Genomic DNA, 17,095 nt, shown 5'->3' with positions numbered 1-17,095 from the left:
AGTCACACATTGAAACCAAGCAGCTATCCACAGGGAAGGAATGTTGCAGCTGGTTAAATAAAACAATTAATGCATCATCACATGGATGTGATTTTCTTCGTTTCTAAAGAATTACAAGGTGGTTATCCATTTGAACCAGCCCCAGTGTAGATTTAGGTGAAAGCATTGCAGTTATTTGACTTCTGTGTGTTCAGTGCCCCTCATTTTGGTGCAAAGAAATCCATTGTGCCTATTAAGGGGTAAATAAGTTGGTCCAAAGAACAATTATGTCAGTTACTCTCAGTATCACCTTGGGTAGCATTCACATTTATGTCTCTGATTCCCCCTTCCTTCCCTTCTTCTTGGAAAGATAAACAACAACGGGGTGTCTCACTACTAATTGAAAGCAATATAATACCGCACAGATCAGCTCCATGATGGAATAAAGAAGAAGTGAGTGTGAATCTAAGTACCTTCTCATATCATTGCCTCTACATTGTTTTCAGGAGCATTTTTGTCAGGCAGTGATGAAAGGCTGAGAACAAAGTGAGTAAAATTCCCTTTTACTGCTTAAAAATTCTCAGCTGGTATGCTATATCAAAACGCTGTCTCTTTAAACAAATCACACAGTTAAAATACCAAGTTATAATTCAGCAACTAACTCAGAAAATGACAATTTAATCAATCAGAAGAAACCCTTCTGAAAAAGAAAGGGAAAAAAAAAATCATCAAGCTTTGATGCCATGTGAGTGGTTGAAACTATAAAAAGGTTCAATCATTGTAGAACAAGCCTGCAGCATCAATGTTTATTAAAGTCAGGGGAGCCATTTATTGACCTGGGAAATAGCAAAGCACCAGCAGCACTGCTGGATTGCATTTTTATACTTAACAAACGGAAGGTGATATTTTCCTTTTCTCTTTTAATTGTGATTCCGTCAAATCCCAAAAGTTAAAAGCCTCTCAATTTTTAAAGGCAAGCAAAGAGAAGGACAGTCCACACTGTTCTTCAGTCCTCTTTGCTCTGACTCCTAGCACTGGGATATATCAAATAATTGCAACACAGGATCAAATTTTCAGGCATCTCTGTATGCCAGTAAAATGACAGACAGGTGTGTGCTCCCCCCACCACTTGAGGTGGTGGGAGAAGATAGGGAGCTACCATTATGAAGCTATTTTTTTCTATAATCAAAAAGGAATTACTGTATTTATTCCCATAAATGCACCCTGCCACCCAGACAGCCAAAAGCATTCATGGTAAATTGTCTTCTCCTAGACTGACAACAGGCATTTCCGCCAAAGATACGTCTTGGTTGTCCTGGACATTTTGTAACTCTATTTTGCTAAAAGTACTTTGTTAAGGTACACCTTTTCACATTGCACAGATTGTGAACCATCTAAGGCTATTAAAAGGAAAGCATCAGCCATTTGAAGAGGTGAAGTGTGCATATGGATCTGTGTTACCCAAATTACAGGAGTTGGGCTTCTGCTTCATTCTTTCCATATTGTCCCCAACCACAGGAAACCTTGGGGTCAACAAAGGTACATGGGGCAGGGATTTAAAACACTCTGCATGTGTCTGCTGCCACCTAAACCAGTGCCAACACTGAAGAGGGACTTCAAAAGCTAAGAGTATGACTCAGTGCAGCCTAGAGCTGACACACCGCACGCTGAAGCTGAGAGCTGTGGCATATCCGCTGTGGATTAGGTACAAAGTAGGATGAGCAGCGCACACAGACCAGCGAGTTATACATGCATGCATCAAACGGTAATGAATATTCTAACAAATCTCCAGTCACCGAGGACCTTAGCAGTTGTCCATACGCTGCATGTATTAGCAGCTCAGAGCTTGGTGGGAGCAAGAGAGATAGAAACCAAGTCTTCCACTTGAAACCTGTGCCATCTCTACCACTGAGAGTTTCATGCTGTTTCTGTAGGGAGCATAGGGTATGAAAGTACCTTTCTGATCCCACCCAGTCATATGTAGCACTTCACACCTTCCTTTCAGGTTTGCAAACAGACCTCTGGCAGCTCTACTTCTCATTTTCTTTTCCTCATTCATACAGAAAAACACATCATATTCTCGCTTAAAACACAGTGAAGGATTTTGACACAAATTAATGATTCACTTGTCACACTATAAGAATTTTTATATTTGAAGGGGGGAGGGGGGAAAAGCTTCAGGTATTCTGAGACCTGTAAAAAGCTGCTTCAGAATTCAAAGACAGCTCATTAAAAATCACATCACCAGATAGGCTGGTGTAAGGTTTGAGATATTTTTCACTAAAATCACAATACTGTGAGAATATGAATAAATAAACAGCTACAGAAAAAGTAACCCACAAGTTCCCTCAAATTAGATCCCATTGGCATGAAATCAGTTCACAGCTGTCACTTCAGTGGCTCCAAGACAGATCATTTCTTAAATAATGTTAATGACAACTTTGATTTGACTTCTGTAATTACTAAAGGAAGAAGGGACTGCATTTCCTAGGAACAAAAATCTTTTATCTGCCTGTTTCATGTACAGTCTTTGATGAAATGGAGCTCCATTTCCCTGAGTTATTTCCCTGAGCACTTTTGTTTTGAAAAAGAAATGGATTTCCAGGTCGAAAGCAAAGCTGCTGTACAGCTGTCAGAACTATGGGAGAGGTGTCTAATTGTCATTTACAATGACCCTCGACTCTTTCCTAAGCAGAGCATCTCTCCCACCTTGCTCTGCCTTAGAAGTGGGCATATTTATAGAGCTGGATTCTTCTCTGAGTTACCTCCACTACCACCAGTAAATCACACAAAATTTCTCCTGTAATCAGTGGAGTGTCTTCAGATTTACCAGACAGTATAATCTGGTCCAGGAGACAGCTGATTGCTATCTGTAACCACTCCATCCAATTCAAGTGATGGGAGATGTAATCCAAAAATTTCCTTCAGACTTTTTTACTGCCAAAATACATCAAATTCTATGGCAGCCTTTTTACAGTTTCCACTTTTCTAAATAAATATCACAGTCTGTACTGCCTTTACTGCAAAACACTTCACCCTGCCTGTACTGTGGTGGGTTGTTAGCTGATGTGCTAACACACAAGACAGTGGCAGCATCTCCATGTGAGCCTGTAGCATGGTACCAAGACACAAGGTGCAATGGGACTCAAGCTATGGATCCAGAGCCCTTTCTCATCAGGGAGCACCAGGAATAATCCTTGTGATGAGTTAAAAGCCCTTTGCACTGTCCCCTCCCAGTTAGACACTGCATGGCATTGTACATTATTACTCAGCTCCCACAGATTAAAGAGTTGGTGGTATCATACTCCTGCACATCAAAAGTATTGGGCAGCTGATACATGCATCCAGAATAAGGCTCTAAGCAGCCTGCTGAAGAAGTGTCAAGCTGGACTGCTCTGCAGGCAGGACAGGGCAACAGGAACAGCTCTGGCAGAGGCCATCAAGCAGAGCCAGGCACTCAATGGCTGAAGAAGTGCTGATGACTGTGCAGAAACATATTTCAATGGAATCATTTAAAGTACGCTCCTGGACTGTAAATGAACTTAAAATGCTCAGAAAAAGCCCTGAGTGACATTAAAGACCATGCAATTAAACACAGGGCTCTGATCTGCAGTGATCAACAAAAAGCAAATACATTATTAGGATGCATGATAAACAGAAAAATAACAAAAAAAAGTGTCCAGATTATGGCTGTACTGTGCCATTCGATAAATTAACATCTTTCCCCTACTGGTTTGTTCACTAAGACTCAAACATGTTCATTCTTTAATGAACATTTGTATTCCCAAAACTGCAAATTTCTTCCCAGCTTTCTTTTGTTGGGAAGGCTTAATAGCTGTTAATGAGAAAGTGAGCAGAGGAGCTAACACGATGGGGCCAAATGAAGCAGGAGAGCTCCTGCACTTACACAAAGACTTTCTCACTGTGACCCTGAATTTCAGAGCATCTTCAATTCATTTATGGAGCCTGGAAATGAAGGGACCTTGCCTATATGAAAATCAAATATTCCCACGCAATGTTATGACTTTGCCTCGAAGTGATTGTGGCTCCATGTTTCATTCATATTTGTGATGTGGTGATTTTAACCCTCTCAGCTTAACTGTGCAATAAGGATGCCTGGATGTGGATTAATTTGTCCTTTCTCAGTACAACCAGGTTTTGCCCTTCATTGTATGTTTTTGTGGACTCTATTAAAGCATAAATCTTTACAGAGTTCTTCAAGCTTTGATCTACATCTTCAAATACAGGAACTTTTCTGCCTGCATTGTCTTTTGGAGCACACCAGTTCATTAAAGTTTTTCACACTGAACCCTCACTCTTATTGCTTTATCACCTGGTTTATGTGCTGAATGTCAAAACAGGCATCAGAAATCGGATTTATGAGGATATATACAGAAATTGTGGTCCCTGCTTGTGACTGGGAGTCAGCTGGCAATTTCCTAGCAGCATTTCCTCCTCAGCTAGCAGAGCCCAGCCTGGAAGTCCAAAGACAGGGCTGCCAAGATTTGGTTCAAAGATCATGGTTCAGGACTAACAAAGCTTTGAGGCTTTTTGCAGTACCTTCGAATTTACACACTTCATAATTACATTTGACCGCTTTGTGATTATTTTTTTTGCAAGTGCCCATTTTGAAAATGAAAGCTAAATAAGTTAAGCAGCCTCCAAACGCCAATATGAGGTACATTTCACGCTCTCTTTTCTTCTGTTTTTGCAATATCAAAATATTATGGATGAAACCATAACCCTGAGGCACTACAGAACGCACAAGCATTGATAAATCTCGGGTGCATTACCATCTCATACCGAGTCAGATTTACCTCCTGCTTACAACCTCCAGCGCCCACACCTCACAGAAGCGGCTCCACACACGACATTTGGGGGGCTTTAACGTTGTTTCCACACACACCTCCTGCACCCTCCATCCCCGCCCGCTCCGCCACTCCTCCGGGGCGTGCATGGAGGCCTGTCACTGCAGCTGGGCACGGAGGGTGGAGCTGAACCGCCGCCACCGCCTCCTCCTCCCGCTTCTTTTCCGGTATATGAGGCCTCGGCACTACGCGAGCTTGGGGATTCGGTGCGGCCTGGTGGTAATGCCTGTCGCGATGACCGGAGAGGCGAAGATGAAGCTATCCAGGAACCTACTGCGCATGAAGGTGAGGCGGAGGGGTCCCTGGAGCGGGGCGGCAGCGGGTGCCCGGCGTCTGGCCCGCGGTGTAGAGTGCGGGGAGGACGGCCGAGCCCGGTGTGGGGCCGCTGCTGCCGGGCAGCGGCCCGGCCCCGTGAGGCGGCCGCAGGGACAGAGGAATGGGGCTGGCGGCCGCACCGTGTGTCCAGGCCGCGGCGGAGCCCGGTGCGGGCAGCAGGCCCGAGCCGTGCCGCGAGCAGCGGGGACAGGCACGGACCCAGCCCCTGCCATGGCGTCAGCCATCTTGAGCGTGTGCCCTGGCCTGTTCCGGGTCTCCCCCATCATCACACTTTAAAGTACATCCCTGTGTATTTTCGCTTGCCCTTTCACTCAGGTCTGCAGTGTAGGCAGCTCCCCTCCAATTTGGTCAATTTCAGAGGGCTGTTGCCCAACTCCGGGCTATTTAAGCGCTGGGCAGAGGCGTCGGTTATAACCTGTATGATGCTGGAGGGTTTCATCCAGGAAAGCAGCCTCGTGGTTGCCGCAGGAGCTCTTGCCCTGCAAGAGCCAACCCTCAGGGCACCATTTGAGAGGCTTTTCTTTTCACCCAGCTTGTTTAGAGCTGTGCATACAAAAAGTATGAGAATTCTTCCTATATCGTGCACACACGTTGAAATTTAAATATTAATATTGTTTACCTTACTTGGGAGTGGTTTTAGTCTTGAGGGGAAATAAAAGGTTTATTTTTCTCTTACGGTGTCCATTTTTTGACTGTTTATGTTGCTGGCTAATAAAGTACCCAGCTTGAATGGCAGTATTAACCACCTTTCCCAAGTCGTAAATGCGAGGGCTGTTAGTAACATTGTGATGTGCCTGTTACCCTTGGAATCGTGACTATCATGTCAAAACCAATGTGAAATTAGTCCCCACTTACTGGCTAATGGATTCTGCTTCAGATTGTGCACCACAACACCTTAATTCAGTAGAGTACATTCTGCTGTGATTGATGGTACTTTATTGCTGGAAAACAACTGGTAAAAAATGAGTTGCCATTAAGTTCTTTTAAAATGTTAATATCCATTATTTTTTTTTACAGCTGAGTATGACAGGGTCTTTGTGGCTTCTTGCTTATGGTGTTTTATTCACCTTTTTTTCCCTCCACATATTTATACTGGACTGTGTTTCAGACACTGGAGTTTGGCTGACTTCAGTTCAATATTTCACATAAAGTGTACTCTGCTACAGTAAGATGGTGGAATGTTTACCCCAGTTAACAGATGCTGCTAATGAAAGACTAAAACTTGCACACAGAGGGAATGGAACACAGCTTGCCTCACTGTCAAAAGGGAGTAGATGTTGAGCTTAATTAGCCATCAGTGTATGATAGAATAAGAGTTCTGGATTGCAGCATCATTTTTTTTTCTTATTTTTTGGTAACACTGTTTTAGAGTTAATTTCCACTCCTCTGTTGTTTGCCAGTTAATTAACCCCCTTGGAGATTTCACAACCCAGATCTTAGATTTTCTTCCATAAAAGCCTGTGGAGAGCCAGCTTGTGGATGTGCTGCCATGACATTTGCAGGTTTACAGTCCAGGCAGCAGTAGCCAGCTTTGAAGAGATGAAAAGGTTCAGAAAAGGTCATACACAGATCTTGTACTTAGCACTTCCCTTCTGCAGATCTTCTTGTTTACAAATGCTTTAATTAATCCTTTAGCAGCTGCCTCCACAGGTGCTGATAAGATGTACTATCACAATTCAGCAGGCTGGTGGAGTGGAATCAAAGAGTGATATGTGGTCAGTGGTAGCCTTGTGAAGACCATTTGCACTAAATACTAGGCTACCTGTGCTCATTGCTTGATATGAAAGGATGGCTTTTGCCATCAGGTGCTTGGGGAAACTTAATCCAAATAATCCCCCTGTTGCTGATGTACGTACTCTGTTGACCATAATGGGTCTATTTTTTAATCCATCCGTGTGTGTTTACATTTTAGATAAATGTGATCACATTTTTTATCTAGTTATTCGTGTATTAATCTTTAGGAACATAATCTTTAAAATGTAATGTGAAATGATTATTTAATTGGGTGCTTGTAGCAAAATTTCTTCTGTTGAGTTTTCTGACTGGCTAACCAATTTCCTTGAGCAGTGTGGTTTTCCACATGATAGATTCACTTATTTTCCTGGAGAAGATAGTGTGATTTTAATTGGAAAGCCTTGACGGATTTTGAATTGACTCAGAAAGCGAAAGTCAATTTTTATTTCATTAAAGATCTTGTACACTGGATGCAAATAGAAATGGAAAATATTTATTTTCTGTTTCACAATCACAGAAGCTTTGTATAGGCTTTTACCTTTGAGTTTGGTTTACTGGGGCATTTTGTAAAAACTGAAAAGATGTGTGGGGTATATGTAATACCTATATTACAGATCTGTGTTGCCTTTATATTTCAAACAAGGTCTTTTTTTTGTGGGAGGGAAGTGTTCTGTGATGCCTTCTTGGGATCTGTCCTCAGCCAAGCCCATTTTAGTTGGGACCTAAAGTATGGCCAAGCCTAGTGTTCCCCACTGGCATGTTACTTGTCAGTCTTCAGGCTTATCTAAACACAGAAAATGGTGCTCCTCTAAAAGACAGAGGTAAAACTAGCTGATATAGAATTCCTCTGCAGTGTTGAATATACAGGTATGCTTTGATACCCACAGAACAATTTTTCTGCAGGGGTGCATATAAACTGTATTGGTAGATTATCTTCTAGCTGGGAATTACATTGATGTAAAGGTACACCTCTGACAGATCAACTTATTTAGACACTTTCTATAGACCTTAAGGGAGGTGCCACCTCTTAGGGATGTGAGAATGTGAGAGTTATCACCATAAGGTTCTGGAGATTTCTGCGCTTTTTATCATATTCGATTAACACTGTTAATACCTAATTATCACTCAATTCAGGCACCTGACTTGAGACAACTGCAAGTAAAAGGGATGTTTCGCATAGGTCCGTAGTTTTGCACTCAGCAGTTTTACATAGGTTGTGGCAGATGTCCTCTTTTACTTGCAGCTGTGAGAGAGACTGCCGTTCTGCCTGTTTCCATCCTCTGCCAAAGGTTGTCACTGAGGAAGCAATTTGCAGGAATATCCTTGTATTAGGCAAAAATAGCAGTCTTACACTCAACTACATTACTGGTCTCAACTAATTTGGCAGGCTGTTTCTGCAGTGAGTTAAGATACTTATACCACTTGACTCCTACTTTGGTAGGTCATCAGTGATAAGTTAAGAGTTGGTACAACTCCTTACAGAAGACTTCTTTTCATAGCCTCTGTTTCTTTTCTACTTCCAAAGGCACCTTCAGAGCTACAAATGCAAGCCAGTTTATTAAATTAAATTGTAGAAAATAAGAGGATGGTTGAAAGTATAGATGTTTCCAAAACCGGGCAATCTGATATAAACTACCTCTAACTCTGAGCTCCAGTGCTGTTTGAATGAGTGGTGTTGGTGTCTGATATGCAGCAGTAACTCACATCAGTATGTTCTCTCTTAGCAAAGTTAGAGACTTTCCATAGCTTGTAGAATTAAAACTAACCAGGAAAGGTCTGTTTTTCTCTAAGTACTGTGGATGACTGTTGACTTCCAGCCGATAGCTGTGATTAGTTATTTACTTTTCCATTCTCTCTTTGCCCAAACTTAGACAAAGCCCAGGGAAAAAATCCCCAAAAAACCCTTTACTTTTTATCAGCTGCTAAATGTTATGTAATGGATAATTGTTGTCATGGAATTGTTGGATGTTTGAACATATTCATGATGCAAAAAATTGAAACTCTGTTTATGTGTCTGTCTTTGTAGTTCATGCAAAAGGGTTTGGACGCAAAAACCAAAAAAGAACTAGAAGAAGAAGAAAAGAAGGTCATTAGTGATGAACACTGGTATCTTGATGTGCCAGTTAAAAAGGCAAAAGAGTAAGCCTGTACCCTTTTATACTTCTTATCATCATTAGATTGTTGTGGAGTAGAAAGAGAATATACATAATTTTTTTCTATAACAGGAGTATTATTAATAACCAATTAATTGAAACAAAAATAGTGGCAGACTGGCATTACAGCTTTATTATCTGTTTCCAGGAACATTTTCAAGGTTGCCTAGGGAAGTTTGACCTACTTTCATTTCTTGTGTGTGTTGTGTTTTTTCATTTGCACATTCTTCTGGATGTATATAATTAGTCTTTCAAGCAGGGGCCAACTCATTTACTGCTGCTTTTTCCCTTCATTTGCAAAAGGAAGTTTGAAACCCCTGTCTTAGTAAATTCAGCTCCAGTCCCATGGTTAGGTTCATTCAGGACAGTTCTATTTTTTTTTAGTCCAGCTCACTTCAAATCCTGCTTTGAAATAGAAGAGGGCATGGCAAAAAATAAAGGAAGGCTTAACTAATAACAAAGAAAATGTCCATTCCTGCTATTTATGAAGGGTGCTCTAAATAGCAAGAGAACTACTTTTAAAATTGGTCATTTTTTGTCCATTCAGAAGAGGACAAAAATGCCACTGAGGGAGAGCATACATCATTTTCAAAAAGCTCGGATCCAAGGAGCTGCAGTTGAACAAAGTCATTGATAAAATAGGTATTTGAGCTTCTGCTGCAGCAAGGAAGGTTCAAGCTGTACATTGGGAGAATTTTTCCAACAGTAAGGCTATTGGGGCACTGCAGTAGATTGGTGTAGGAGACACTGGAGTCTCTGTCATTGGACAGGTTAAATGGATCTCTGCTGTTTGTGGTATGTGTTTAACTCATCCTACCTGAGGTGGGAGAATGAGCTTTGATTACTTTAGCCTAACTTCCTGTAGGATTTTGTTTTACATGGAAGATGAAGAGGGTGAGGGAAGAAAAGCATGTATGTGTGAGGAAAAGAAGGAACAATTCACAGAGGTACTTATACCAAATGTGTGGTTTATGAACACCTCAGGGTTATGTTTCTTTTCTCACTCTGTGCTCATCAAAAGAGCTAAAAAGGATGGAGAAAGGGGAAATCTTTACTGAACAGAGAATTGCACGATGTTTTATATCCTGACAGACTCAATAATGCCAAGTCTAACATCACAATGAAAAATTAATTAGAAGCGTTTGCTGGTATAGTAATGCCACCTGGAGAGTGATATTTATGTGGTATTTTTATTCTGGCAAAAACATTCATGTAGGTGGAATCATACCAGCAAAGAGTGCTTTTTGTCAGGAGAGTTAATTTTGCTTGTGGAACTGGCACAGCTTTACTGGCAAGAACTCTTCCTTTGCACTCCAAGATCCTTGTATTGGAAGATTTATCAGAGCAGTTAAGCTTCAGAAAGTAGTTGATTGTTCAAAATACACATTGGTTTTGTTTATTGGGGGGAAGGTTTTTTTTTTTTCGTTTACTGGGAGGAAGCTGTTTTTTGGTTTTGTTTTTTTTTTGCTTATTCATTCATTTAATTTGATCATTTTGAGGTGCTCCATTTGACAAAATGCTGGGTTTGGGGTTTCATGCAGGAGCTTTATCATAGAAGAGCAAAGCTTTGTGGTATGCGAGGAACTACTTTATGGCAGGATGTCCTTCAACGGATTCAATCCAGAAATTGAGGTACCATTTAAGTGTTTTGAGGTGATCTCACATTAGGATTGAAGCTCTTGGGGATGAGGATTTGAGTTTTCAGACTGCATGCTGTTTGGCCTTTTTAGCCCCTTTCATAAATCCTTCCATGTACAGGAAGTCCATGATTGAAACCAAAATGTTGATCGGTGCAGCATCTGGTAAATACAAGCTTTTTATCTCCTTGCGTTGATGGCCAGTAATTGCATGGCTCCTGCAGATTTTACTTCCCTGAAGTGAGGAAGCTGTCCCACATGCTGCTCACCATAACAATAGCTCACTTTTCCCTCTGCTATTTAATTAGAGTTTAATCTAAAAACATTCAACACTTACTTGTGTAAGTAAGGGCTTAAAGTTCCAAAGTAAAAATTCTGAGCAAGCGACTCTTTGATTTTTTTCTCACATAATTCATGCTGGTAGAACTACACTGAGATAGTAATAAAAATGTTAACCCAGGACTGAAGCAGGAGAATGAAGGTGTAAAGACTGAGATGTGCAAAAGGCTATGTAAGGTGAATTACTGGGAGGTTTCTAGTTACTTTGAACTTGCTCTCACTGACTTGGCACATTATTGCTACATGGTTTTTACTGTGTATGCTTGCAGATATTTTTCCTTCTTAACAAAACCAAGGACTGTATGCTAACATAACAATGAAAAATTAATTATAATCTAATTCTCTGGTCTCCCAAAGATGCCTGGCATCCCCTTTAGGATGTTTGAATAGTACAATATACTTAATACCCTGTCTCTGTGTTGCCCCTTTTCCCAAAGGCAAACTCTAAGCTCAGCAGAATAACAGACAGACATGTTGCCTTTTCTTCTTGAGTTTTCCTAGCAGTATGCTCTAGCCTGACTAGGAACAAAAGAGTTATTAAATTTGATTCTTATCTATAATGCATTTCGCCTACCAGTGAATTTCAGCATAGTTGCCATTGTGTCAAGTTATTTCTTGTGTGGTTAAGCTATTTCTTTCTTCATTCTCAGAAGTTAATGATCCAAATGAACTCTAAGAATAAGAAAGAAGAAATTGAAGTGGATGATAAAATGGAGGCTGATGTGTCAGATGCAGAAATGGCCAGAAGGTAAGTTACATTTTAGGACATAATCAATATTAGCTAGGAATATGATATATTAATGCATTATATGTGGGGAAAATAAACCCAAGAAGCAAGCAAACAAAACAAAAACAGAAAAACCACCAGCGGATAAGGTACTTTACAAGGGTGATTTTCAAAGAATTTTGGTGTGTATTCAGTGGAATCTCTATCCACAGAATCTTCAACCCCATATAAGATATTTTGGGGGTAAAATATCTTGAAAGGGTTTTCCGGTCTTTGTTATCCAGGTATTTCATGCTAATTTCCTCCTTGTTCCAAATTACTAACAAAACCAAATTGCCAAAATTAATAGTATACTAAGTGATCTTGTAGTACTTGTGCTTCTTACAATTCTGGTGACCAGCTTTTTTACACCACTTAAGCTGGTGATTAGATTTATGATTTGCTCCATTGAAATTTTGTCTGTTTTTAGTAAAAGCTGTAAATTTTTTATTAACTTCACAGGTATGAAACATTAGTGGGGACAGTAGGGAAGAAATTCATGAGAAGAAGAGACCAGCGTGTATTAATGGATGAAGAAAATTGTGAGAATATTGAAATAAGGCCTAGCAAAAAAGCTAAGAAAAAGTTCTTAAAACCTCGTGACTAATATCAGCTGCACAACTGGAGCCAATAGAAGCGTTTTCTACCAAATACAGTACCACAAACTGAGATTGTTTGAAGTACTTTCTGTTTAGTGTAAAGGATAGATGTGTGAATCTGAGTCAGTTCTCACTGAAACTTTTACCATCTGCATAAATAAACCTTTTTCAGAGTGGATGTGTATTTAATAGATGTCATACGTACTTAACCACTCAGCAGCTTCTACTGTGCACTAATCCCATCATTCTTTATAAATGTTGTGCATAACTAGAGAAGTGTCACATGCAATTGAGAGCAACATTATTTACAGTTTATGGTAACATCTGAAAGAAGTGTTTGGAGTAAAGCTGTGTCCAGTCCAGTAGGGCAGTTCAGTTTTCACTGCTTTATTTATTATGAAAATGAAACCTTTGCTGTCTTCAAATTGAAAGAAGACCTCAGAAACATGTGAACATGTGTCGTTTTTTTTTTACTATTCTATAAATAAGATGGGAAAACAGAAATAAGATCATTTTTGTTTACTTTTTATAAAGCTTATTTAAAACTAGAGGGACTTGTACTGAAACTTTTTTTAATAATACATAGAGCGAGCCAAATATTGGGCAACATTTACAATTTGACACTTTAGTAGATTGTGAGTCTGAATTTGTCTTCAACAAGAAGTTTGCTAATCTTGTCTCTTTTTCAGCAAAAGGAAAAAATGCAGTCATAATTATTGATCTTGTCATAAAAGCATAATAATGACTTCAGAAACATTTGACAGCTGAATAAAAACTGACTTTTTTGTATGTTTAATGCTTGTGGTTTAGGTAATTTAATGTAAAAAATGATGCTTAATAAATTCTGATATAAGAGATCCTGTTTTATGCTGGTCACAGATGTCCCTAAACGTTAGTTGACTGCATGACTCTTCCTGCCCAGTGTGTGATGAAGCCACCTGAAGTAATGTTAGGACAGAAACATCCTGCTCTTTGATCAGTCAGTGCTCTGAAAAATGTCAGTGTGGTCTTGCTTAAAATTGTAGCAATTCTCTGTATCCCACCTTTCAACAGGAAATATTTCTGTTACTTCATTTCCCCAGCAAGATGTCTTGAGTTACTCATCCTTAGTGCTGGTTCTCTGGACAAAGAGAAATCCTTTTAAATTGAAGCAAGTAGTGGCCATTCTGTTATGGGCATAAGAGGCTTTTGGGGTTTCTTTCTTTAACACTTCTGTGAAGCAAGACATGAAAGTCAGTTATATGAAGAGAGAGACTGCGCGTCTGCTGTTTTTTGCCTGTGATATATGAACTGTCTGTATAGCAAGAGCATCTCATTAGATGTTCAAGATGGATTATGCATGGAAAGTGAAATACACCTTTAACTTAGTCAGGGGACCTCGTGCAGGTAGAAAGGGTGTGATTCATGATCTGAAATGCATTTCAGAGCTAATTAAACACTACGGTTGAATTACTTAAAACCTCATCATGTATTATTGCTAGCTGAAAAGAAGTTATTGATGGCAAGATGTTTTTCTTCCCATGGAAGATGTGACTTGAGCTCAGAAATGATTTATTGTTGGTCATCCCAAGAAAAACTCAAAATGTATCCTATTAATTTTCCTGCTTGTTAGTAGGAAAATTACTGCTCTCTGTTTGGATGCTCCTTCAATGGAGAGAGAATTTCTGTATAGCTGATAGTTGAAGGGAGGGAAAGTGTGGTCTAGTGAACCATCGGCAACCAGGACACGTCACTGCAATTGTACAGTCTGAGAGGCAGTGGATTGGAGAAGGTTCCAGTGGTGTCACGTAATGGAGTTGGAAATGTGAGTGCCATGGCATGGTATGAGTGTGGGTCAACTCTAACCAGCTTTGTAGAAAACTGATGATTTTGAAATTTGGACTGGGGGGAAAGGGTGGTTCTACTCTTTCCTAAACATGCACAACATTGGCCATGAAGAAATTACAGATTTTGATTTATTGTCTTCAAATCTGGGTGCTCGGCATTGACATTTAGCTGATGGCTAGGTGAGCTGTTGTAGTGCTACAGTGAGACAATGCTAATTTTGAGCGTAATCTCTTATTCATAGGGAGTTACACAATGCGCCTTTAAAAGCACCGTTCATCGTACATTATTATAAGCAAGACAACTAAAAATCATCTCCACCTGACTTTAAAAATGTGCTTTCAGTGTGCAAAGTTACAAGCAGACACTTTATGATGGGATCTTCTGAAATACCCATCTGTATTTCCAATGTTATAAATATGTATATGTATGTATTTTAAGTCTGGCTGTAGCTTCCTAGCCAGGGTAGAAACATTCTGCTGTATAAAATCTGTGCTTGAGCTACTCTTGACAGAGACGTAAGTTTAGCAGTGAAATACTCCTCATGTGAACCTACATTAATTCAAGCTTTCTTGGCTGTGAAACAGTCTCAAATGCAGATGCGTCTTCATGTGCAGCTTCCTAAGCTGTAGAATTTTCCTACTAAGCCTTGTTTCTAAAAGAAAAGCATTTCTTCTTTGAGAACAAAAGCAAGTTGGGTTGTTAAAATGGCTATGTGCAAAATTCAGTGGGAAAAGAGTTACCAGACACCAGAAGTGTTTGTGCCTGTTACACCAAGGCACCTATTAAAGTGAACAAAGCAACGCGTGCATTGTCGTTTGTGCTCACTGACAGCTCACACAGTGTTGAGTTTAAGCATGTGTCTTCTCAGGTAAAGTTTTGTCCCTCTCTTTGACAGGCTGACAGTGCTTATTTCTTGTAATAAATGTTCACTTTGGAACATGAAGTATTGTATAGCTTCATCTTTCTTGCTCATGTTTCTGGTTTTGTTGCTTTTATTTTCTTTAGTATTAGATCTTGAGAAGTGCAGGACCAGAGTCCAACTGAAGTGAGCTGTCCTGTATCCTCCCTTTAGTAATGCATGAGCTGATTAAACTTTGATTCTTTGGGTAGGGAGGAAGCTGTTTAGTGGTGCCATGGAATTTAAACCAACTTTCTTCTGTTATGTGTCCTGCTTTCTAGTAAGACACTCTTATAATGCAATCCTAGTCAAGGGTGGCTGTCAGTGCTATTGGGCATTGCATGTGTGTCTAATAGGTAGCTGGGCCAGGATTCTGGGATTTAATCCAGCATTCAGACTTAAAAAGAAGTCTTGTCTTTCTGTTAGTTGAAATACCATAAGTTTAAATTGTATTTGGAGTTAGACAAGTCCTGGTTGTGGGGCTCTTAACCATTTGTTCTCGTTCATTTCAACAGCAGTCAGCAACTAAAACTGCACAATCTATTAGGCTCTCATTAAACTTTTCTCAGTGTTAATAAAGCGTAGTGGTGGTGAAGGACATCAAATATCCTATGTTTCCTTTTGCATTCAAATGCAGATTTCTCTCAGAGCTGATGCTTTAAGGACTTGGTCATGTCTTTCTGGCTGTGAAAGCATCTGCCTCTGACAGTAATGCCTTGCCTAATGGAATCCCAGCATGAGGCTTCAGGGCTTCTTTGGTTTTGTTTGGTTTTACACCTTTCTCAACACAAACCTTTGAGGCATTTTTGGGTCTGGCATTCACACCTAGGTAACCTGCTTTTGTCAGCTTTGGGGAGCTCTAGTTAAACTGTGAAACTGTTCCTCAGCTGTATGTGTTGACATGTCTTTGTGAGATTTGATATTGCACAGTGAGGACCTGGTTATAATTGTAATCTCAAGAGGAAAAATCCCAGTTAAGAGACTAGTTGTGAACAGATGGAGACAGGGAGAGGTTTGAAGCCCAGCAGATCTTTAGTTAAGAGCTGAATATCAGAAGAGGGAAATCTGGCTTGAATCGGCCCATTACTGCAGGCACAGTTAAAAATGCTGGTATGAGACCACAGACCTCTGCGTAAGAAACCCTTGCTTACCATAACCTGAGCTGGGAGCAACAGCAGGAACATCTTTAGACAAATTGGGAGGCAAAATAACCAGTCTGTTCAAAGCTGTTCTCATGACAAGAGGCAGGAGCATGAGAAAACTGCAGTTTGTTGCATAGACAAATACTATCTCTAAATTGGAGAGACATCAGTTTGATAGGTGGAGCACTCGGTGGATAAAGAACTGGCTGGATTGCCACACACAAAGAGCTGTGGTTAATGGCTCAATGTCCAGCTGTAGACCAGTAACGAGTGGTGTCCCTCAGGGATCGGTGGTGGGACCGGTCTTGTTCAACATCTTTGTCGCTGACATGGACAGTGGGATCGAGCACGCCCTCAGCAAGTTTGCCGATGACACCAAGCTGTGTGGTTCTGTTGATACACTGGAGGGAAGGAATGCCATCCAGAGGGACCTTGACACACTTGTGAGGTGGGCTGATGCCAACCTCATGAAGTTTAACCATGCCAAGTGCAAGGTCCTACACCTGGGTCAGAGCAATCCCAGGCACAGCTACAGGTTGAGCAGAGAAGAGATTCAGAGCAGCCCTGTGGAGAAGGACTTGGGGGTGTTGGTCAATGAGAAAATGAACATGAGCCGGCTTCAGTTTGTGCTCACAGCCCAGAAAGCAACCGTATCCTGGGCTGCATCAAAAGAAGCGTGACCAGCAGGTCCAAGGAGGTGATCCTTCCCCTCTACTCTGCTCTTGTGAGACCTCACTTGGAGCATTGTGTGCAGTTCTGGTGTCCTCAACATAAAAAGGACATGGAACTGTTGGAACAAGTGCATAGGAGGCCACAA

At 40.6% G+C, this 17,095-nt stretch overlaps 1 protein-coding gene across 1 annotated transcript; it reads left to right on the top strand.

Moving 5' to 3' along the window:
- The first annotated feature begins 4,977 nt into the window (after positions 1–4,977).
- MPHOSPH6 (M-phase phosphoprotein 6) lies at positions 4,978–13,272 on the top strand. The gene is made up of 5 exons (XM_005152149.4): positions 4,978–5,132; positions 8,944–9,056; positions 10,612–10,702; positions 11,697–11,794; positions 12,275–13,272. Exons 1-5 carry the CDS (start codon positions 5,019–5,021, stop codon positions 12,417–12,419), a joined length of 561 nt encoding a protein of 186 aa, XP_005152206.1. The 5' UTR covers positions 4,978–5,018; the 3' UTR covers positions 12,420–13,272.
- The last annotated feature ends 3,823 nt before the right edge of the window (positions 13,273–17,095 follow it).

Source organism: Melopsittacus undulatus, chromosome Z, assembly GCF_012275295.1.
Source record: "Melopsittacus undulatus isolate bMelUnd1 chromosome Z, bMelUnd1.mat.Z, whole genome shotgun sequence".
Lineage (NCBI taxonomy): Eukaryota > Metazoa > Chordata > Aves > Psittaciformes > Psittaculidae > Melopsittacus > Melopsittacus undulatus.
The sequence above is the reverse complement of the archived record's forward strand: the minus strand, read 5'-3'. Positions and strand labels throughout refer to the sequence as shown.

What these genes read in the sequence shown, in the direction of transcription:
- MPHOSPH6 (XM_005152149.4), top strand. Translation starts at nt 5,019, where the DNA reads ATGAGGCCTCGGCACTACGCGAGCTTGGGGATTCGGTGCGGCCTGGTG. An exon ending in GGAACCTACTGCGCATGAAG is followed by an intron (nt 5,133 to 8,943) that starts GTGAGGCGGAGG and finishes CTGTCTTTGTAG; the next exon opens with TTCATGCAAAAGGGTTTGGA. An exon ending in CCAGTTAAAAAGGCAAAAGA is followed by an intron (nt 9,057 to 10,611) that starts GTAAGCCTGTAC and finishes GGTTTCATGCAG; the next exon opens with GAGCTTTATCATAGAAGAGC.